Below are 23,302 nucleotides of genomic sequence, written 5' to 3'. Positions count from 1 at the left end.
AATTACTTACAGTAATAAAGTGATAATGTCTATTACGATTTGAGCGGCGTCCGTGCGTCTATCAGACAATACTTTTTGATCTTAATAAAAGAGGCACGTCTTTTTAGTGTGTCTAGACACGGTGTCTGGGGACCATCTAAATATGCACCTGCCAATCAGGAACAACAGGTACAGGCCACGGAAAGAAAAGACCAATTAACCAAGAACACACTCCAGTTATTATTTCAGTATGTGGGTTAATTTATGTACAAAACATAATACAGTTATTTCAACACTGAAAATGGTGGCTTATTTTGTATTGAAAAATAATATATACTGGGATGGATATTATTACAGAACATTGCGATGCATCTGCAAAAATCAGGTATGTTTTGTTTCTTCAGTTCAAAGACTAATTCCTGATGTGACACATTAGGTATTATGTAACCACCAGCTTGCCAGAGGGCGTATTCACTGGGATGGTACAAAATGGCTGCGCCCGTTATATATAATAGCCGTCACATTTATGCGTTTTATTAATTAACTATACGATTATACTTGTTGATATTAAACAATAATGTGCCTTATATATCGTTAAATATGCATACCAGACCAAATGCCTTAATTGTCCCTTCCTTTAAATAAAGTAGGGCTAGTGAATTTTTAATCATGGCTAGTACATTTTTTAAATCACTGATCCCATGACTAGTGGATTTACAACTTCATCCTAGATGCTGTAAAAATTACACATGCAAAGGTGCTATTTGTTTGTTACATGTAATAAATCAGCATAGATTACCTAATTTGCTGGTAGATACAGACTTTTTATGATACATATAAATATTTATAGTATTTTGGGCTCATGAAAATACTATTTTAGTTTTGATTGCCACAGTTTCTGTAATTGTAAAATAAAAGTTACCAAATAGAAAACCAATAAAGTCTAGAAAATTATTTGATAGAAGCTAAAATCTTCACAATAAACTTGTTTTTATTGTCTCGCCTTTACGAAGGTATTACTTTTCTAAAGGCGGTGGCGAAGGCATCAGCTTTCACGTTTAGATCAGTTTCCCACAAACTATAAGTCCTAGGTCAATAAAACTTGGTTTATAGTTGCATCTGTGGATGTTCATCACAGTGCACTGAACACCTTTAAATGATAGGCGAGACATTTAATTTTGCAGAATTCTTGTTTCATATTTTGACATACAGTAATAACATAAGACCTAACGTTTATCTTCTTCTTATGGGCCACAATGTTCTTATCTGTCCACCAGTACAAGACAGGATTGATAATTTTCAAGAGGACTAATGATTTTTCAAGGCTACTAACCTACAAGCCATTGAAAATCATAATTAATGTATCTTACTTTCTATCCCTGCAGTGCATGAAACAGAATAGCGTGCACAAACACCCACAATCAACCCTTCTTCCCTGTAACCATTATTGTACATGTACTTGATCTCAAACCAGGTTTTAACAGGACCATGTGTATATATTTAGCATGACAGTATCCCAATTTGTAATGTGCTGAACATATCATTATCACATATAACATATACAGTCAAACCTGTTTTAAGCAGTCACACAAGGGAGTAGATAAAAGTGGCCACTTAAGACAGGTGGCCGCTGATTACAGGTTGTGAAATATAGTTTTTAAAACATTTGTTGTTGTTTCTCGTTTTAGCGTTTGTACTGCTAATTAATGGATGTGTGCTTCACAGTTTACTATAAATAAACTTTTAACATGTCGCCTCCTTCAGGAAAAAACAACTGGAATGTATGAAATTAACCGTTCTCAACAAGTTTGTTTTCTCTTTCCATTTAATTAATTAATTTCTACTTCATGCGGTGTATTGTCATAGTAAGTGAATCTACAAATGTCAAGCGTAGCCTGCTCAGAGGCAATTAGATGCATTCCACAGTCATACTTTCTTAATTGATACACAGTAGAGATGTCAGGACTGAATGGGTACTAGTATTCCTGAAGGTGTGAAGATCGGTTATTTGCTGTACCTTATCGCTGTTGTTAAATATCCCTTTTATATAGTAGTAAACATTTACTGTGGCTGCTTAATACAGGTATTTTAGCGATTTGGGATCCTATTTGGGTGGCCGCTGGCTGCGTTAGACAGGTGCATTTACGTTATAAATCGTCTGGGAGGGAAAAAAGTGGCCGCTTAAGGCAGGTGACCTCTGAATACAGGTGGCCGCTAGAACAGGTTTGACTGTATACATATTATTATTCTTTCTGCTGTAGGGCATCACTCCCAATATGTTACAAATTGTGTTGCATGTGAGTTGATTGATGTTTATAATGTCAGTTTTTAAATTCATGAAATATTAGTATATTCAATTTAAAATAAAGTTTTTTTGTTTAACGACATCTATATTCAATTTGTGCACATTTACATTATGGAGAACACAAACCTTTTAAGTTTAAGCAAGACAAATAGTATTATTAGCAATTTTGTGAATCTTCATTGAAATTTTTAAAAACATTCTTATGCAGGTGGCAAAAGAATTAAACCTGAATAAATCTAATGCACTGTAATGCATAAAAGGCGGAAATGCATATCAAGGGATTCTTAAAATGCTAATGATCTCCGTATACAATATTTATGCACCACAAAACCATGCTTTTAATTTTACCTTGATCTTCATTTTATATAATGCGGAGTACGGACAATTGCTCACCGGACAATACCTCACCGGACATTTGCTCACCAATAAAGTGAGAAATAGGACAATTGCTCGCCTTTATTTTTCATTTTAATTTTTAAAAAAAAGTTAATAAAAATTTCATTTCCAGTATCAGTGGGTGTATAGACATATCAGTTAAACACAATAAAATAACAAAATTAATTCTAAATTAACTATATTTTATTCCAATTCAGCACATCAGTTCAGCATAGAAATGTCAGTTAAACACATTTTAATAAAATAACAAAACTAATTATAAAACAACTATATTTTAAACAAGTTTAGCACATCAGTTCAGTATAGAAATATCAGTTAAACACATTTTAATAAAATAACAAAACCAATTATAAAACAACTATATTTTAAACAAGTTCAGCACATCAGTTCAGTATAGATATGTTCAGCACAATCGAATATTGTGCGAGATGTTCTGAAGGAAATCTCCCAGTCTCCTATTTCCATCAGCAAACTCCAGACACAAATTCTGCAGTCTGCTTTGCATCTGCTGAGTGGACCTCTTCACCCTCTTCCTAGGTGGTTCACCTCGCTGATGTTGGAGGATGAGGGTGGAGACCAGTGCCTGGTCTTTGCGTAGACAGTCGATAGCTGTCCACACAGAAGGGTGCTGATGGCCAACCAGCCTCTGGAATCCAATGTTCCATGATTCACAGCTACAAAGTAACTAATTACTAATTACACACACTTTGAAAGGTTTGATCTACCTAAACCGACAATAACATTAATTAAGTGAATTGTGTTATTAACACAGCTTCGAAGTTGTGCCTTTAGAAATTATATGTTTTATTAACAAAAGAAAACATATCAAAGGTGACCACGACATTAGGGTGATCATGAAAAAGGAAAGTAAACAGTAATAATAATAAAGGTGAGCAATTGTCCTATTTCTCACTTTATTGGTGAGCAATTGTCACGTGAGCAATTGTCCGGTGAGGTATTGTCCGGTGAGCAATTGTCCAGTGAGCAATTGTCCTACATTCATATAATGCAGTCAAGTTTTCAACTCTTGTGCAGTGGGCAGTTTTAGCTGTACATATATTGTACATGTTACACGTGGTTCTAATTGCTTTCATTCTACTGGGTTTCCTTATGAAGATATTATCCTTTGAGCTGTGTTCATACTTTACTACATATTCCTGTTTTTTGAGAGACATTCTTTATTTGTCAATTCTGCAGTGAAGACCGCATACTTTTTGTGCTACATTTTTAACTCAAGTATAGGTTGGCAGACGAGAACATCTAGTGACATGTATACATATGAAGTCATGTAGACATGCATATATCATTACATGTCCTCAGTAAAAGTGTACACAACATAATCAGCTGTAAAAAGAACTAACATTAAAGGGATTTTGCAGACAAATACAGGGAACATTTTGTTTTCAAAATTTTGATCAGCGACATATCTGGCCAATTCAAAATTGATTAGCAACTACTGTTTAATGTTTTATTAATATTGTGTAGCGATCTCTGAAACTTGCTTAGCAAATCGCACAGTGATACTGAACAAAATATTCTCTGAAATGGATATATATATTTTTTTTAATGGAATGAAAAATGATACAGCGATCTAGATCTGTCCAGTGTTTCTACCAGAATTGAATGCAATCACAGTTGATAGATGGAAAATGGGTTAAGTTTAGGATTAGGATTAAGAAAATCATACAGTAATGATAAGAGTAATTAATTCTGTCAAAAGGTTAACTTAAAAAAATTAAATCTGCAAAAACATTTGTGTATGGTGCCATACCTGTTTTACCCTCTGGTAGAAACCCTGCTGTCTTATAGTAAATAATATTGAAAATATATAATTTCTACTTACTAGAGCTTTAAAAAATGGGTGATCTCTTCCAAACCACTTTCCAACAAGAAAGGTTGTTTCAGACAGTGAATAAACGTACTTCATGCGAAAACACAAAATAAATAATATCACACTCCAGTTGAGATCCATAATAATTCTTTTATTAATTTCCTTTTCACAAAAATATAATTTTTGTTTTCTTCTATTTTGTGTAAAATTGAAATTGCTTCGTGTGTATTATTTTATAGTAAAACGATGTCCTAATCCCGCTTTTGTGTTATTTGTCATGACTTCCAGCCATGCTTCCTCTCGGTGGGCCAATGATCATTTTGTAAGTTCATTTCCTTCTGGTATCTGATCACTGTTGGGTCTCTTTGATTTTTTTTTCTCGCTTTAGTGGTGGACATGATGTTTCATACGATAAAAGCTCCATGTGTGAGTAATTTGGTGCAAAAGTTAACTTCATTCAAGTGTATGCACTTTGTATCTGCTTCACTGTAACATTTTGATCAGTGGACTTGGTTGAATAGACATGTAGTCTGCGGTGACCTATAATTCACAGTTGGATTTCATCAAAAGGAAACGTACCCATGATTAACATGTGTTATGTAAGTGCAGGATATGTCAAGCATGTTGGATACCTACATATTTTTTAATGAACTGTTGGTATGTGGAATTCTCATTATTTTAAAACTAGACTCCTCTTTTTGTGTTCATGTTTACATTTTGGAGTGTTTGGAAATTAGAATTAAGATTTGCAGCATGCCATGTGTACAACATAATGATGTATTATACTATAGTCTTTGTTATAGTCCATTTTTAGATTTTATCCTTGATGTTATAACAGTCCTCTGTAAATTAACAACAGTTAAAACATTAGCATGGAAACCTGAATATGAGTAAACGTTTTTCCTTTTCCATTTATATTTCATTTTATTTATGTAATAATCTGAACCTACATTTTACTGAGTTACATATAGGTTACAGACTACGTGTTTATTGAATTGAAGTAAGTTATACAGAAATAATCTGTTACTTGCTAAACCCATAAATATGTTTTGGGTTGAAATAGTGTTTTCTGTAGAAATTTGGCAAGGCATGGTAGACTAAACACTTTTGGGGCATTTTCACCATTTTTAGGGAACTTTTATTTCATTAAACAAAAAAACAAAAAATTGAAATAAAAATAAATGTCATTTATGTGCTTGCTTTAATAAATGAATGACAAAATATTTAACAAGCATATTTTATTAATTAATAATACCTTTCTGGGTGTTTTATAAAGACAATTTTAGAATTAATTACTGAAAAAGGCTTGTTTAATCTCAGGGCAGCATGGTGCTGATTAAAGCAAGATGGTGCTCGACTTTTGAGGCACCATGCTACACTATTGAAGTTGGGGATTATATTCGATCATAAAACTCACCTAAAAACTAATTCAAGAATTGAATAACAATGGAGTGCATAACATTGTTCAGTGACAACCTTAGTCACATGCAAAATATGTTTCAATATCATAAGCATCGGAAGACACCAGCAACTGAGGGGAGGGTACAGTTACAGATTTGACTTTCAACTAAGGAAGACACCAGCAACTGAGGGGAGGGTACAGTTACAGATTTGACTTTCAACTAAGGAGAAGGGGCATGTACATGTATTCTAGCCACCTCAGTTTAATAGTTGAGGAAAAGGTAGAGGAGAGTGTTTCCAATGCCTACAAATATAACTATCCATGTAGGGTTATATTTATGGATATGTGATGTTTACTTCATGTGTAATTTTTGTTTTTAGCCAAAAATTCTTGGGGAAGCCACTGTCAGAACATTACAATTTTTATATTATTAAGTAATTAATTATGCAAAAATTATATATGATCCATCACATGGGAAAACCTACAACTTGGCAAAAAAACAACAGTTTGTCATATTTTTTGGTAAATAACAGGTAATAACCTTACAAAACTAAATCTCAGGCATTTGGGCTCTATCTTAATTATATCTTGTAAAAATACAGCATTAATGACGTCACGTTTTTTCAAAATCAAAGTAGACGGCGTCAAAATGAAATTTCAATGTTTTTACCTTATTCTAGGTTACTTCCCGCCCAATTTCAATGAAATCAATTGATTTGGAATCAGTACTTTTTTCATTTTATTTTTACCCAGTATTTTAAGTTGTATATTCTGATTAAATTTTTTTTTTTTTTTTAAAGCGATATATTCCGATTTAATTTTTTAAAATAACTCTACAGATCCCACACATGAATGTAATACTAATTAGTGAGAGATATGAAATTTAGCGAACTACAACATTTGGCACCAATGTTTTTCAATTTTCTGTTACATATTGCACCCCACCCCACTTTATTCAGATTCCTGTATCCACTATGGAGTAATTTCATATTTTTTTGGTGTCGTATTGTTGAACGATATCGTTTCATTCTTCGGTTGGTAGTGGGCATGTTGTAACCTGGTACATGGGGCGGACAAAGGGTTGAATGGTTTTATGTTTAGTTTGGTTTCTATTGTGACAAGTGTTCTTGCTGTTCTATTTAAGCGGGGCGGCCGGCCCGCTATATTGCATTTTATTTTTCTCCATCCCTCTTTATTTTCCCACATCCTACTATATTTAACAGAACCCAGCTCCGCTATTTCATATTGGACACTTTTTTTCACACTTGAAAAAACAAATCGATCAGTCGGCATACTTGACATCAAAGAAAACAAGCCGTGGTGTGGAAAAATTTCAGTAGCTTACGATAGTTACCGTAACGTAATTTAACACTATTTTAACAGTCTCGGTCAATCAGTCTTTTGTGTTTACTAACTTTCGTCTGATATTTTGTTCTCAATTGCAGATGTAGTTGGTCATAACTGGTGATTTTTAATTACTGTCATTTGTTTATTCGGCTGTTCTTGATAAAATATTAGAAACTTTTCATTTTGGGGGTATCACCGCTTATAAAAATAATGGAAGTGGTAGTGTTCATCATTAAAAGTATTTTCTTGGACGCCAAATTATATTATACACCGCCTTTACAAAAACGAAACTTTTTATCACCTGGCGATAGATATCAGTGCGATCGATTCATTCGATGAAGAAATAAAAAGAACACAGACATGTTGTCCCAATTTAGGGGATCACCTTTATTTTTTTAGGTATCTTGAAATCTTTATTAAAATAATATTAAAACAAGGGGTATGTCTTTTCGCAAAGTCGACCAATACCCAACGATAGGCCTACACGTAGCCCAAGTACTCTGGCTAGCCTATATGGTATCCATGTTTCCCACCCTTTTTTTCTTTCTTTTTCTCTTCTGGTTTCTTTTTTATGGTGGTGGTGGAGGGGGTCTTCCGCCCTCCTTTAATTTTTATCCAGCGAGAATATTATGTAGGCCTATATTTCCTTCTGCTCTTTTTCCATTTCCCTCAACTTCAAAATATGGTCATAAATTTGATTTTCAGATTATTTTCTAATAGACAATCCACTGCATCCTTTCTGTAACTTGTGCTACCGTATATCTTCGCCTGTAAGTCGATCTCGGCTATAAGTCGAGTCCCTAATTTCAAGCCCTGAAAACGTATTTTTTTATTGACCCGTTTATAAGTCGACCCATGAAAAACAACTTATAAATATTGAAATATTTCTTATTTTCAGCACATGAGAACAATAATGTACAATATTTGAACAAAAGAAAATTATTTTACAAACTTCGGTTTTCACGTTTTGTACATCGCAATATAATCAGACTATTCCAATCAAACTATCATTATTACATAGCATCAAAACGAAATATTCTCTTAGTAGAGAGTGAAAGCTGTTTGACTGTTACTGTATGGTACTGTACAGATGGTTTTGTGCACAGACAACAACTTTATTTATAAACACTGCCAACAGATCACTACGATAAAACTGAAAGTATCACGTTTTGCCGCCATATTAATACATGTAAGGAGGATAACTCTGGAAAGTACACTGGTTTTTGTACCAAATGATGTGTGTCCTTATTGCTCTAGATAGTGAACTGCAGAGATCAGTCTATTTTAAGGGAAAGCTCAGTAATATTCATGAAGTTAATCACCGCCAAAACATTGTTTGAACAACCATTAATGCCAGTGACCAGATTTCAAAATAAACTCAGGCAACAGGTAGTTAGTATTGTTTACATTTTTACTATTAGTGATGACTGTTAATTTAACTAAGTGGACTGTTGTCTTGGCATGTGAGTGAGATCGTACGCCTTTTTGCATAACCAAAACCGTTCTAATGCCAAAAAAAAAAGGTTATAAAAAATAAATGTATCAAATTAACATATTTGAGTATAAATACATGGCATACTTCAACAATAAAATTTGTAATATAATCCCCAAAACAGTAATATTTTTTGGTGAATTTTTTTTACCCTCTTATAAGTCGACCCCCCAAGTTATAAAATAATTTTTGGGTGAAAAAAATTCGACTTATAGGCGAAGATATACGGTAATTGGATCAGGTTCAGTGTCATTCTGCTCACTGGTGTTATCATAAGATAAGTGTTTGATTCTATGTTCAGTATTATTGTCAACATCTACTGGACTGTATTTATCATCTTTATCCAATACAGTTAAAGTTAAAGTTAGAGAACATTGATTTATTAATCATCGGCAATTGGATGTCAAACATTTGGTAATATTGACCTATAGTCTTACAGAGGAAACCCACTACATTTTTCTATTAGTAACAACAAATGTTTTATATGCGCCATCCCACAGACAAGATAGCACATACCACAGCCTTTGATATGCTAGTCGTTGTGCACTGGATGGGATGAGAAATGGCCCAATGACTCCACCGACGGGGATCGATCCTAGACCTACCGCACATCAGGCGGGCGCTTTACCACTGGACTACGTCCAGCTCATCATCTAATACAGATACTGTTTCTTCCGTTTCCACTGTTCTTAGCCTTGGTCTTCTATCTTGAATTCCAAAATGTGCCTCAAAGAGTAGGCCTACTTCAGACTCTTGTAAAATTAAAATATACATCTGTAAGGAAAGAAAACCAACTCCTATACAAATGATGTGAAGTGAGTAAAGTGAACAGATATTATAATAATGTAATAAATATCACATACACACACACACACACGCACGCACATACACACACAGCAAAAATAATAATAATAAAATTGGTTGAGGGAGAAACAACCTTTCGAGAATTGATCTACTATACCTCTGCATGTTAATCTCTAGACCAGCTTATGCAGTGACATCATGACGTATAATAAAAGTATATAAATGAAACGTTTCTGTTGCCGTACCACAATGTGTGTGCTGACGACAGTAAATTTGTTTGCAGACAATTGTAAAATAAATAACTAAAAATGTAGTATTGTTACAGATATATATATATATATATATATATATATATATATATATATATATATATATATATATATATTTGTTTGTTTGTAGGAAATGATTTAGTTTTCAGTATTTAGATTATAAATAGAAATAGGAGTAGAAATAGTGGTGTTGATTGTATAGTCCACAGAACAGGTAGGCCTAACCGAGTGGTAGACCCATGCAACCCGATACAATCCTAATTTGATGTTTGGTCTAACTTATGAATATTGTATATAACTTCTGGAAAAGTTGCTAAACTTTATGTTATGTATAATCATGTACATTATAAAAACATGTGATACTTGCATACCATATCGATATATATAGGACTTCTCCCTATGCTTGTAAAGGTGTATCAAAGTACTGATGGTATCGCTAACGATCTCGACCAATGTTCTCAGGTACAAAATACAAAATAGTAACCAAACACTATTGTACATACAGATATATGTTTACTTCTAAATTCTTCAAAACAAACAACACAAACAGCATGTCAACTTTTACTTCAGCGTTTACATGTGATGTCAAACTTTGAGCCGCGTTTACTCGGTTTCTGACATCATGCTAAGTTGTAGATTTTCGCGTGTGACGGCTCATATTGATTAATTTTAAAAAACCAACAAAAAAACCCAAGTAAAGATAGCAAAATATGATATTTGCAGAAAAATAATGCATCTTTAATTGTTGTACTTTTAAAATCTGTTATGATAAACTTTCTTCTATTTTAACAGTAAATATGATGTCGTAATTTTTGTAATCGGGAGATTCCTATTAAAATATATTATCCAAATTTAAGCCCATGGGCTTGATGTGGCAGCTTTCCCCATTTTTCAGTCTATATGGCCTTCATTTCATGTGGACTTGAATAATGGAAATCTTGATCAAGTCCTAAAAATAGTCACAAAATATTAGTGTTTTAAAATGTGGCACCAAATTCACATTGTGTCGGCCAAAACAAAATAAATGCCAATGAAATATTAATATAATATAAATATTTTTTTACTTCTTAATTTAAGCCCCGGGCCTAATTTCCAATAAAACTCTTATCTTCTCCAAGGCAGTATTTTCTGTAATTACGCCTAGAGTTTATATACGGAAAATTCCAGTATTGTTTGCGTATCAACATAAAATAAAATTGTACTTATTTAAAAAAATATTATTATACTTTTTTTTTATCCCTCAGGCGAAGGCTACATGTGAACAATGAGTGAGGCAAGGAAGTGGCCGTGTGAGTACTGCACGTACGAGAACTTCCCAGTTGCCAAACGATGCACACTGTGCCGTGCTCCACGGCCCCTGCAGCTCATCACAAACACCGCCGACAATGAGCAGGACATTTACAAGATGGCCCCACTCGTGTCTCCTAGCAACTCTCCGAGCTGTGGCACGAGCAAGAGCAGTGCCGACAGCAGCAAGTGGGCGTGTCATCTGTGCACCTACCTGAACTGGCAGCGGGCGACCAAGTGCTCTCAGTGCTTGACAACCAGAAAGAAACTCTCTCCAGGCAGCAGTAGTGGCAGCAGTGGTGGCAGCGGCAGAAGCAGCATCAGTGGCAGAAGCAGCAGCAGTAGCAGCAGCACCCACCAAGACGGCATGAGTCCGCTGAGCGTGAACGTAAACATCGCAGAAACCAACCCGGGCCGGACGACGCCAAAACGTAACTCTCCCAACTCTCCTGAGGCAGCTAAGGCAATAAACAATGACATCAACCGAACTGTGGCAGCAACGTCGAACAGGAACACCATCAAGTGGGTGTGCTATGCATGCACCTACGAGAACTGGCCCAAGACGACACGGTGTGTGTTGTGCGGGATTCCCAGATCCGACAGTAACGTGGCAGCTGGTGGGAACGTGAGTGCCGTGAAGGAGGTGGATTTGAGGAGGCGGGGGCGTTCGTCGCCAACGATATCGCACAGTCTGGACAGCATCGAGTCCTACCAGGATGGGGCCTCAGCTACCCCGACCACCAGCGACGACAGGAACCGCACTGAGGAGCGCAAACTGAGGATGCTGAGGAAGAAACTGCGTGACAAAGACTGGCTGTGGTTGAACGCGTGTATAGGTGTTGCCGATGGCGACTCTAATGCCGTCCAAGCCTTCATTGCAGCAGGTGGTGACCCTGCTAGGCAGTTGACCCAGGATGAAGTCATTCTTCTGAACCGGCCGAGTGCGTTTCAGGTCGGTTATACGATCGTCCACTTGGCAATCCGGTTTAAACGCGAAGACATGTTAGCTGTGTTGCTAACGGCAACCGATGTGGCAGCAAAGGCCGTCAAGCGTCTCCCGTCACACTCTAGTCCTGACCTGGCCATGGACATCCGTCGAGAAATCCTCTCGTCTCTTCGGCAGAGAAAAGGCGACTTCCCATGTTTTTTTCTGGCAGACTGTGTTACATTTGCGCTTCCAACAGGTAAAACATGGGCATGCTTATTTTTATAAACCTTTCAGTGTTGGTAGGGCTAATTTGTCAACTACTTTTGTCTTATGTCAGGACTATTCTGGGTGGTTGTTGTTGTGTTGTCTTGAAATTTTTTAAATACTTTTTTCACGCAATATTTTACTACATGTATTATCTGAGGGTTTTGTGTGAAGGTTGTAACTTTTGAAACTCTTGTATTATCATTATATTGCTTTGCATTATGCATTTAGGCCACGAGTCTGGCCGTGACATTTTTAGCTAAACCATATCTGTCTTATTATTACCACAACACATTGCCCCCTTCCTAAAAAAAAAGAAAAACAGAAAATGCAAACCTGTATTAATTTTCCCTGATTCTATTTCTAGATATAACACAGAAATATGCATCTTCAGTGCAAAATGGTGTCTGTTTTTAAATATATTTACCTCTGTGGTATAACTTAGATGGGTAAAGAAATATTTTGTACACTATGGATCAAATTGATTTATGTTTCAGATATTGAAGATCTACCTAGACATGTTCACGGTCAACTTTTTGATGAATTATTGGACAGGGAGGTACAGAATGGTGAGTACATTGAATTTCTTATACACCCATTGATGAGAACATCATTTGTTATTTTTGATAACACAGTGTTAACACACAAAAGTGCGGTAGCGTTTGAAAGTCATACGACTGGCTGCTCCTAGGTGATGACCGGGTAACCAGTGCCATATTATCCATTGAAAAAAAAGCATGATAGAATTGATCACTCTGTGACATACAAGTTAACCAGAAATTGACTTGTCTGTGATGCACAAGTTAACTAAATGCTAGAACTGTACATAGGTTTTCTGAAGGTATGTAAGAAATAGAATACTAGATTCGTGTCCGTTAGATACCATTTATCTTACAACTCGTGTAAAAACATATCCAACTCTCTTTCACTTGTTGGATACATTTTTAAACAGCTTGTAATATAAATGTTATCTAATGGCCACTCATGTAGTATTCTTTATATATTACTTCAGCAGATGTGGAAGTGGGGAGGGGAGGTGCAGGGGCCATTGTTCCCCACTTAGTAAAGTGCTCAGAAAGCTGGAAATACCCTATTTTAACACCTGAAATAGGTTTGAAATATGTATTTTAATCCCCCAGACCTTCACACTAACAGTGCCCCCCACCCCTTTTCAAATATATTTGGTGGGCCCTTTTTAAAAAAAAATTATATTAGAAAAATAAAATTGTATTACTTATGGCCTGTTCACACCAAAACCGCAAAACGAGGCGGTTTTCCGCGTGGTCGCTGCTGAAATAATCGCTCACTACGTCATTGCATTTAACTGTTCATACCAAAACCGCGAGGTAAATTCTTTGAACGGAAAACATTTTCCGCTGGAATCACTCATCGACTAATTTGAGTGCGGAAACCCACGCTATGTTCTTGTCCATTTTGAACTGGTTTGAAAGAAATTCAAACACAAATATGAATATAAATGTGAATACTTGATATATCACCTAATACTTTACACGTGAATGGACAATTACAAAAGAAATTATGTTAAAAACAAATTTGGGAGTGAAACAGTTCAAAGATTTTATATTATAGGTGAACAAATTATTGCTTATTTATTTATTAATTTTATATAATAGTCTTTTAAATGTGTTTCAGGGAATGTGCCGGTTAATATATATACTTATTTTAACTACATTCACCCCAGATAAAATGTTATGTGTGTACTCTTTCCACCTGTGTAATAAATAAATAAATAAGATACCGGAAAAACATATAGATCAATCCCAAGTAGTATTTTTATCTTTTGTGGGGGAAAATATGTTTTGGGGGTAAAATTACGTGGTTTTCTTTTGTTAAAGTTTTTCTTATAAAAAAAAAAAGGTATGTAGGCCTACAGCTAGAAAAAAAAAAGAAAATGGAAATTATGACCAGTGCAAATGTTGATTTTTTAAATACCATTTATTAAAATATTTCTCAAAGAGTTCCATGGCAACGGCTATTTTGTTGCAAAAAAAAGAAGAGCGTTTTATGGTGACAAAATGTTAAAAATTAATATCTCAGGATTCATATGGAATATTCGGGTGCTTTCAGTGGCAAACCCATTCTGAGATACCATGGCAGGTTTGTTTAGTTACCTTTGTTAACAGTATATTTAGGCAGAATAATCAATCTGTGCGGTAAAAATATAAGTTTTTAGGAAAATGGCAGAAAGTGGTTTTGAGATTTTCTTGCTACCAAATACCTAGGTTTGCCCAAAACCTGTGAAAGTTGAGTATATCGCTAATAATCCAAATGCAAAGTGATTTTCATTCATTGATATTCCTAAAAATGAAGTTTGTTTTGTTTAACAATACCACTAGAGCACATTGATTAATTAATCATCGGTTATTGGATGTCAAACATTTGGTAATGATATTCCTATGGTCCCATTAAAGGGACATTCCTGAGTTTGCTGCAATTTTTAAGATGTTATCGACTAACAGATTTTTTAACGATTGTAATTACATATCAAATATATTTTTCTATATAAAATATTAGTGGCTGTTTATTAAACATGTTTCTGATCATTCTAATATTTGTACTAGGTTAAATTTCATTTTATTTTCTAATTATTATAGTTTTCGTACGTACGAAATTATTTGAAGACAAAATCCAGTTTGGGCTTCTTACAAATATTAAGATGACCAGAAACACATTGAATATACAGACACTGATATTCTAAACAAGAAAATATATTTAATATGTAAGTTTAATCGTAGAAATGTTCTATTAGTTGGAAACATCTTACAATGCAGCAAACTCAGGAATGTCCCTTTAATATAGTGAGCCCTGCCTGTCAAAATGGTACCAACATGTGAATTTATGGGTATCGGCCCAAAAGCAAATAATTACTTTAATATGGGGGTGGGGGTGTTGAGGGGATTGAAGGCCCTCAAATCCCTCTATATGGCTTCATTCGCATTTCTTTTCTTGCCCTAGAAAAAAAATCCAGGTACACACGCCAAACCTTCCACAATTCAATATGAACACGTGACTATTATTTTGAACCGCGGCACGGTTTTCACGCGAACATTCCGCGGCAGTGTAAACCCGTAGCGGTGCGGAAACCATGGCGGTTTTCGTCGCCGTATCCGCGCGCTTCTGGTGTGAACGGACCCTTAGTGAAGACTCGTATGAGTTGGAAAAGAAACACACTACTGTTACATAGGCTATTCATATTGTGCACTTCCCACAGATGGGCGGGTTTAGCGCAGTTGGTTGAGCACTTGCTTGAGGTGCTTACATCACAGGATCGAACCACCTCAGTAGATCCGTTCAACTGATTGGGGGTTTTCTTGCTCCAACCAGTGCACCACAACTGGTCAAGGGCCGTGGTATGTGCTTTCCTGTCTGTGGGAAAGTGCGTATAAAAGATCCCTTTCTGCATTAAGAAAATGCCGCGGGTTTCATCTCTAGACTATGAGTCAGAATTACCAAAATTTATGTTTGACATCCAATAGCCGATGATTAATATACTCTTCAAAAAAAGAAACGCAAAAGGGTACAAATGGGTTATAACTCCGATTTTATGTTTCCTACCGGTTCATGCTTTGTGAATATAAGGTCATTGCATGTCCCAAACACATTCCCACGGTTACATTCGATAAAACGCAGCTACTGTACAATAAAGTTCCAAAATGTGAATATTCGCAAAAACGCAGCCACGTGCAAACCATGTCACCCCTGCACGTGCGTTGTCTGCACGTGCAACATGAACACCGACAGTATAAAAGTGCAGGGTGTTCGCTTGCCTGGCCTCTGTATCTGGCCGACAGTTGACAATCCAGGATATGCCACGTCTCAGTGAACCGCAAAGAAACAATGCCATCGGCTGACTAGACGCAGGCGAATCCAGAACGGCCGTTGCCAGGGCATTCCATGTGTCCCCAAGCACCATCTCCAGACTGTGGGACCGTTACCAGCAACATGGATCAACACGTGACCTCCCTAGATCCGGTCGACCACGGGTCACTACCCCCGGGCAGGACCGCTACATCCGGGTACGCCACCTTCGGGAACGATTGACTACTGCCACCTCCACAGCCGCGGCAATACCAGGTTTGCGCAGGATATCCGACCAGACCGTACGGAACCGCCTACGTGAGGTAGGAATTCGTGCCAGACGTCCAGTTCGAGGTGTCATCTTAACACCACAACACCGTCGACTCCGACTGCAGTGGTGCCAGATTCATCGACAATGGCCTCAACTGCGATGGAGACAGGTGTGGTTCAGTGACGAGTCCCGATTTCTGCTCCGACGTCATGATGGAAGATGTCGCGTGTATAGGCGTCGTGGTGAACGTTATGCGGCAAACTGCGTGCAGGAAGTGGACAGATTCGACGGGGGTAGTGTCATGGTGTGGGCAGCCATCTCACACACTGGCAGAACTGACCTGGTCCACGTGCAGGGCAACCTGAATGCACAGGGCTACATTGACCAGATCCTCCGGCCACACATCGTTCCAGTTATGGCCAACGCCAACGCAGTGTTCCAACATGACAATGCCAGGCCTCACACAGCACGTCTCACAACGGCTTTCCTACAGAACAACAACATTAATGTCCTTCCTTGGCCATCGACATCATCGGATTTGAACCCAATTGAGCATCTATGGGACGAGTTGGACCGATGCCTCCGACAGCGACAACCACAGCCCCAGACCCTGCCCGAGCTGGCAGCAGCCTTGCAGGCCGAGTGGGCCACCATCCCCCGGGACGTCATCCGTACTCTGGTTGCTTCAATGGGCAGGCGGTGCCAGGCAGTTGTCAACACACGCGGAGGCCACACCCGGTATTGACTCCAGATGACCTTGACCTTGGTGGTGTGTCCTATCACTTACTCACAATGGACTAGAGTGAATTGTGAACAATCCTGCAACATTTGGTAATTATCGGACTCACCATTCAATAATTAAATCAATTCTCCAAATGTTACGACAATGTGGTTTTGCGTTTCTTCTTTTGAAGAGTATATATCAATGTGCTCTAGTGGTGTTGTTAAACAAAACAAACTTCTTCTTTTCCCACTGACAGAACAGTACATTGGCAGCAATGCTAAATTATTCAGAAAAATATGCATTTTGTAAATGAGTATTTATATATAAAAATATGTAATTTTTCACTTTCATTTCAACTTATTTTCGTGCTTATATCCAATTAAGGTTCAAACACGCTGTCCTGGGCATACACTGAAGCTATCTGGGGATTTTTTCTCGTGTGCATTATACAATGAAAAATGTGTTCATAATACATTATTTGTAACATGAGCCAAAGGCCTAAAATTAATGTGCTTTGAATAAAAAGATTGATTCATTAAAAAGACTTACCATGGACATTGATTTGTAGTATAAAATGATAAAATATAACTTTCCGATTTTAAACATCGAAAACATCTCAAATTTCTATTTCAGAGTTAGAAGTAGAGGAAAACATTGTGAACTGGAGTTTAGAAATCTGTGATCGTCTCGGCAGCCGACTTTACCCGCTATGGAACCGGACAGCCGGAGACTGTCTGCTGGACTCGGTGCTACAGGCCACCTGGGGAATCTTTGATATAGACAATGGACTGAGGCGAGCAATGGCAGACAGCCTGAGTGAGGGGGCTATGACGTAAGATTTGTAATAATTGTTTACTGTTTTCTTTATAATTAATCTGGGGCTTGGGGTGTTATGGGGTTTGTTTCCCCCACAATTATATAATGTATAAAAAAATTGAATTATTATAGATTAAACCACTTTATTTTAATATGCTTAGTACTAGTACAGTAAAACCTCTCAAAACAGGACTCTCTGTAAATTGGAATTTCCACAAAACCGGACGTTTTACATCGTCCCTTTTTAAATATCTGTGCAGAAAAGAACCTCTGTAAATCGGATACCTCTTAAAACCGGACTTTTTACTTGGTCTCTAGCGTGTCCGGTTTAGAGGAGTTTCAGTTTTCACTGTATTAGCAAATTCACATTTAGTACATAGGCATCCAGTTAAAGAGCTATCATAGTATTAAATATTTTAAAGACAACATCAGCTCCTTAAAGTCACACCAGATGTGCAGTATTCAGAATACCTCTCTGACAGATTGTTTTAAATATTTTAAATACAATTTCTCAGTTACCTATGTATGGTTTCCAGATTTTACCCACGCTGGAAAGAATATGAGTCCATGCAGGCAAAGTCTCTCCACTTCTCACTGGATGAAAGTCAGTGGCAGCGTGACTGGGAACTACTCTTGTCTCTTGCCAGTCAGCCAGGTATGTATAGAAATCACTACTCAGATAACTAAAACTTGCCAGTCAGCCAGGTACAGTAATCACGACTCGGGCCGTTAAAACTTATGTAGTGTCTGGTCTCAAAGAATCTGGAGCCAATTTCACAAAACACTGTACGGTTACTTTCACATGTGTTTGGTATCCATTTCACAGAGAAAATTACATGGTAGCTCTAGATGAAAGCAAATGATTTAAGCATATTCAGAACTATATATTATTTCTACAGTTTATAATTGTCAGAATTAGTTTTTCCTTGTACATTTATATGCTAAACTAGGCTTACAGTTGTTTTGTAAAATTGGACCCTGGACTCAAATGCTGTTGTATAAGAATAAAAATCCAGACTTCTAAAAAAAATTATGAGTTAAGTCAGTAAGTTTGTTTTACCTTGTACTTACATGTTTAACAGTTTAACACTGGTTTAGCATTTACTGAACTCATTCTGTCTTTAGTTTTACCAAGGTGCTAATTTCTTTGCTGCACGCAAAATAATTATATCTCTATACATATAATAAAAAGGTCAACCTTTAAAATAATTTGTTTTCATTGACAATCACTGTATTTTTCCTTTTTAGTTACAGATAATAGCTTTCTTTTTTCCATATTCGACTTTGAAATGTTATCATGTAAAAGTTATAATTGTAGACAAACATGAAATTGAAAAAAGACATTTCTTAATATTTATTTCTTTTTGCAGGAGCCTCACTGGAACAAACACATATCTTTGCTCTTTCGCACATTCTTCGCCGTCCAATCATTGTGTATGGAGTGAAATATATCAAGAGCTTTAGAGGAGAAACAATAGGCTTTGCAAAATTTGAGGGTGTGTATTTTATTTTTCACCTAGTGTGATTTGTGATGATTACCGATTAGGAAATAATAATCAAACATGTCCTCAACAGAATATTTCATTTAACTTTTCAGATTACAGAATTGAAAACATGAGTTTTAGTGCCACATGTAAACTGTTTCTGTTCTTGTTATTTAAGAAAAAACCCTCACTATTCCCCCCCCCACCTACTTTTTAAAATCCAGCAAAATTATCTGGATTTTTTTTTTTTCTCTATGATTATTTTCATGTCTGAAATTTAAATACAGTTGTGTGAGAATCATCATAGTTTAAAGCATTGTGTGTTGAGTGGAGGAGGGTGGTGGGTAATATGTTTTTTGTAGAGAATGCAGGGCTTCTAGATTATGGTAGCCCCAGTCAGGTCGCTAGTGATATTCAGTGTTGGGCTAGTAAATAACTGCTATTGAAATGTCCGATGGCTAGTGAAAAAAGTTATCAAATGCTGCATATTAGTCCTATTTTGTAAATATGAATATCCTGACCCCACTACCTAACCCCCTGTTGGTGTTCTTATAGAGTAAGCTCTACCTCCGTCTTTAGGTGACATATCCGATTATTACCATTAGTAAAATTGTATATACTTTAAAGAAGTAAAGTAGGGCTAGTGGATTTGTTTAATCATGGCTAGTAAATGATTAAAATTACTGATCCCATGGCTAGTAGATTTTATAAAAAAATTATAGAAGCCCTGAGAATGGTTATTGCCGTTTATATATAATTGTTATTAGATCAAATTCACTGATTAAATATTTTCTTGCTTTTATGAAGTCAAAAGGAGAAAGATATGGATATTACTTTTCCTGCAACAGCATCAACTTTTGCATTTAGCTCCATTTCTCATAAATTATAAGTTTTACACCAATGAAACTTGGTTTATAGATGCACCTATGTATGTTCATCTCCATGCTTGTTAAAATTTTAAAAATAATTAAAGTACTTCAGCATTTATCTTAATGTTAAATTTTTGCATTTAGGTCCATTATTCACAAACTGTAAATCCTATATCACTGAAAGTTAGTTTATAGTTCCATCTATGAATCTCAATGTATATTAAATTCCTTTTTTTAAAGTTTAGTTTTAAAATTATGGGGTTTTTTAAAACTAAATCATGAGTTTATATTAGAAATATTTTAATATATTGACTGGACATCTATGAATGCAGCTATGAGTAACACTGAATAAAGCAAGACATTTAATTACACAGAATTCTTGTAATGTTTACCATGTGTATCTTTATGAATTGCAATGCAGTTTGGAGAGCTAATCTCAAGATAGTAAGTTATATTTCACAGCACACAAAACCATATATGTGTCACAGTTTCATCACCACGTAAGGAGTAATCTGATGGTTGCGAGAGAGAGAGAGTATCTTTAACATGCCCATGTAGCACTAAGGTTTCAGGCATATCTGTCACGGGCCAAGTCTGGACAGATGATGGTTGAGCATCCACATGAAGTATTTTCCTCTTGTTGCAGGTGTGTATTTGCCTCTGTTGTGGGAGCAGAGTTTTTGCTGGAAAACACCAATAGCCCTTGGATACACCCGTGGTCATTTTTCTGCCCTCGTTCCCATGGAAACGGACACTGATGACACTATTGGAGCTGGTGCAGATATCGATTCAAATGATGATGGTCAAACGGCTTACCTCCCTTTAGTTGACAGTGAAGGCAAAAGATTACCTGTTCATTTTCTAACAGGGTCAGAGGTATGTGGATTGGGTTTTTAAGTGTGTTTCTTCATAATTTTGGTATATAAATGTATTACCTTATTGCTTGAACAGTTCATGTATTAGCCAGATATATATATATAATTTTTTTTTTTCTTCTAAATGTGGGCATGATCTAGCTCAGTTGGTAAAGTGCTTGCCGTGGTTGAAGGATCGAATCCTCTCAGTGGACCCATTCTGTGATTAGTTTTTTCTCATCCCAACCAATGCCCCAACAACTTGTTTATGAAAGGCCATGGTATGTGCTGACCTTTCTGTCATAAAGTGCGTATGAAAGATCCCTTGTTGCTCATAGAAAAATGTAGCTAGTTTTCTTTGAAGGAAATGTTTTATTTAACGATGCACTCAACACATTTTATTTACGGTTATATGGCATCAGACATACGGTTAAGGACCACACAGATATTGAGAGAGGAAGCCCGCTGTCGCCACTTCATGGGCTACTTTTCGATCAGCAGCAAGGGATCTTTTTTATGCACCATCCCACAGACAGGGTAGTATATACCACGGCCTTTGATCAGGCCTTCTAGAATACGGTGGCCCGATGCCCGAGGCCAGTGTTTTTTTGGATTCGGGCCAGTAACGGTTACTTTGTGCAATCCCGATGGCAAGTGGTAAAAAAACCCCCAAAAAACCAAAAACAAAATCTACAACGCTACCTCCTACGATCATACAAAAAGAAAAGAAAGATCTACAAGTCACTTCTTTCGATTTGCAATCACATGCACTATTTCACTAACAAATAGTTGGCCACCAGTAATCTCTGACCCATCCATGACATCAGTATACCTACTGATGTAACTTGATTAAAGTTATAAAGTGTAAACATTGGCAAAACAAAAGTTCATTTTTTTCCGCCATTTTTTTTTTACACTGGAATCCAAAGATTTGTTACTCTAATACTAATAACATGCAAAATGGTAACCGGTCTTTTATTAGTTTTAAAGGTTGCATGTCACTATTTACAAATACTTTAAATGTGTAAATTATTAATTTAATTTATAAAATATGACATAAATTGCAAAAAGGTTTTTTAAAAAGCTTAGGAACACAGTATCATGAAATAGATAAATTTAACAAAGTACCCAAATTAAAAAATTACTAATATGGTGTGTGTATGTTGGAGGGGGGGGGGGGGTGGAGAGTAAGCCTTAAAGTGCTGTGCCAGATGTATGATGTATTGAGCTATATCAATCAAGATATTATTTAATATGATTAGAAAAAAAAAAAAAAAAATGTAAACAAATTATATACTGGTATATTTTCCATTTCGATAGTCAGCGCCATTGTTCATTGCTTCTTTTGTGTTTATTATGGTTAAACGGCATGTCGTTTTTATTTTTTCTTTCTTAAAATTACCGATATCGGGTCCACTTGACTCGTAGAATGCAAGAGTTATTTATCGTCTTTTCTACTACATCACAAGTATTAGAACATACAGTGTAGCAAAATAATTCGCACGAAAAGCTAAAGAACAAAACAAGAATAAAAGTTGTAAATTAGTGGTAAGCTGTCTTCACGACCGTTTTCATCATCATCTGTTCAAACTGATAAGGCATTATTTGTTGTGTTGCACAAATATTAGTCTAGTCGTCATTAGTACACTATTCATCATCGAAAGAAGAATCGCATGATCAAGCTTGGCAGTCGCTGTCGGTCCCACTTTCGCTTGCGCTGGAAGTCATCTCGTGGTAGGTTTCTGTGAAGTGCGTTCCCTTCGTGACGTCAAGGCTATTTACAGGCAAATGTTTTTACTGAGAATTTTACTCGGTCGTTTCCGGCAGTGTTCTATGGGAGTGATGTTTTAATACTTTTATGGGGCATTTTCGTAATTATTGATTTACATATCGGTGTAAAATATTATTGCAATGAATTAAGAAAGCATTTAATTGTGGAATTTGAAATTTTAGTGTATGGTCTGGCACAGCACTTTAAACTGCAATACATGTACACTTTATGCTAATAAAGGTTCTTGTTTCTTTTCTCTCTTTTTTTTTTTTTTTTGAGGGGGTGGGTGGGGGGTGAGTTCCCATTCATAAGTAAATAATACTGTTAATTGTAATATCTCGGTAACATGGATTATTTTTGTATAACTTACGTGGTTTTAGTGGAAATAAT

General features: G+C 36.3%; 1 protein-coding gene across 1 annotated transcript in view; it reads left to right on the top strand.

Annotated features, from left to right (window-relative positions):
• Positions 1 to 23,302, top strand: part of LOC121384371 (ubiquitin thioesterase ZRANB1-like) — a 36,418-nt gene that overhangs the window by 8,382 nt on the left and 4,734 nt on the right. The window contains exons 2-7 of the mRNA XM_041514740.1: positions 11,070 to 12,296; positions 12,802 to 12,873; positions 17,752 to 17,950; positions 18,471 to 18,589; positions 19,305 to 19,430; positions 20,934 to 21,163. Of these exons, the coding sequence (XP_041370674.1) occupies positions 11,090 to 12,296; positions 12,802 to 12,873; positions 17,752 to 17,950; positions 18,471 to 18,589; positions 19,305 to 19,430; positions 20,934 to 21,163 (1,953 nt within the window). The 5' untranslated portion in view covers positions 11,070 to 11,089. The remainder of the gene's footprint in view (positions 1 to 11,069; positions 12,297 to 12,801; positions 12,874 to 17,751; positions 17,951 to 18,470; positions 18,590 to 19,304; positions 19,431 to 20,933; positions 21,164 to 23,302) is intronic.

The sequence above is a fragment of the Gigantopelta aegis genome, chromosome 10 (assembly GCF_016097555.1).
Source record: "Gigantopelta aegis isolate Gae_Host chromosome 10, Gae_host_genome, whole genome shotgun sequence".
Lineage (NCBI taxonomy): Eukaryota > Metazoa > Mollusca > Gastropoda > Neomphalida > Peltospiridae > Gigantopelta > Gigantopelta aegis.
The sequence above is the reverse complement of the archived record's forward strand: the minus strand, read 5'-3'. Positions and strand labels throughout refer to the sequence as shown.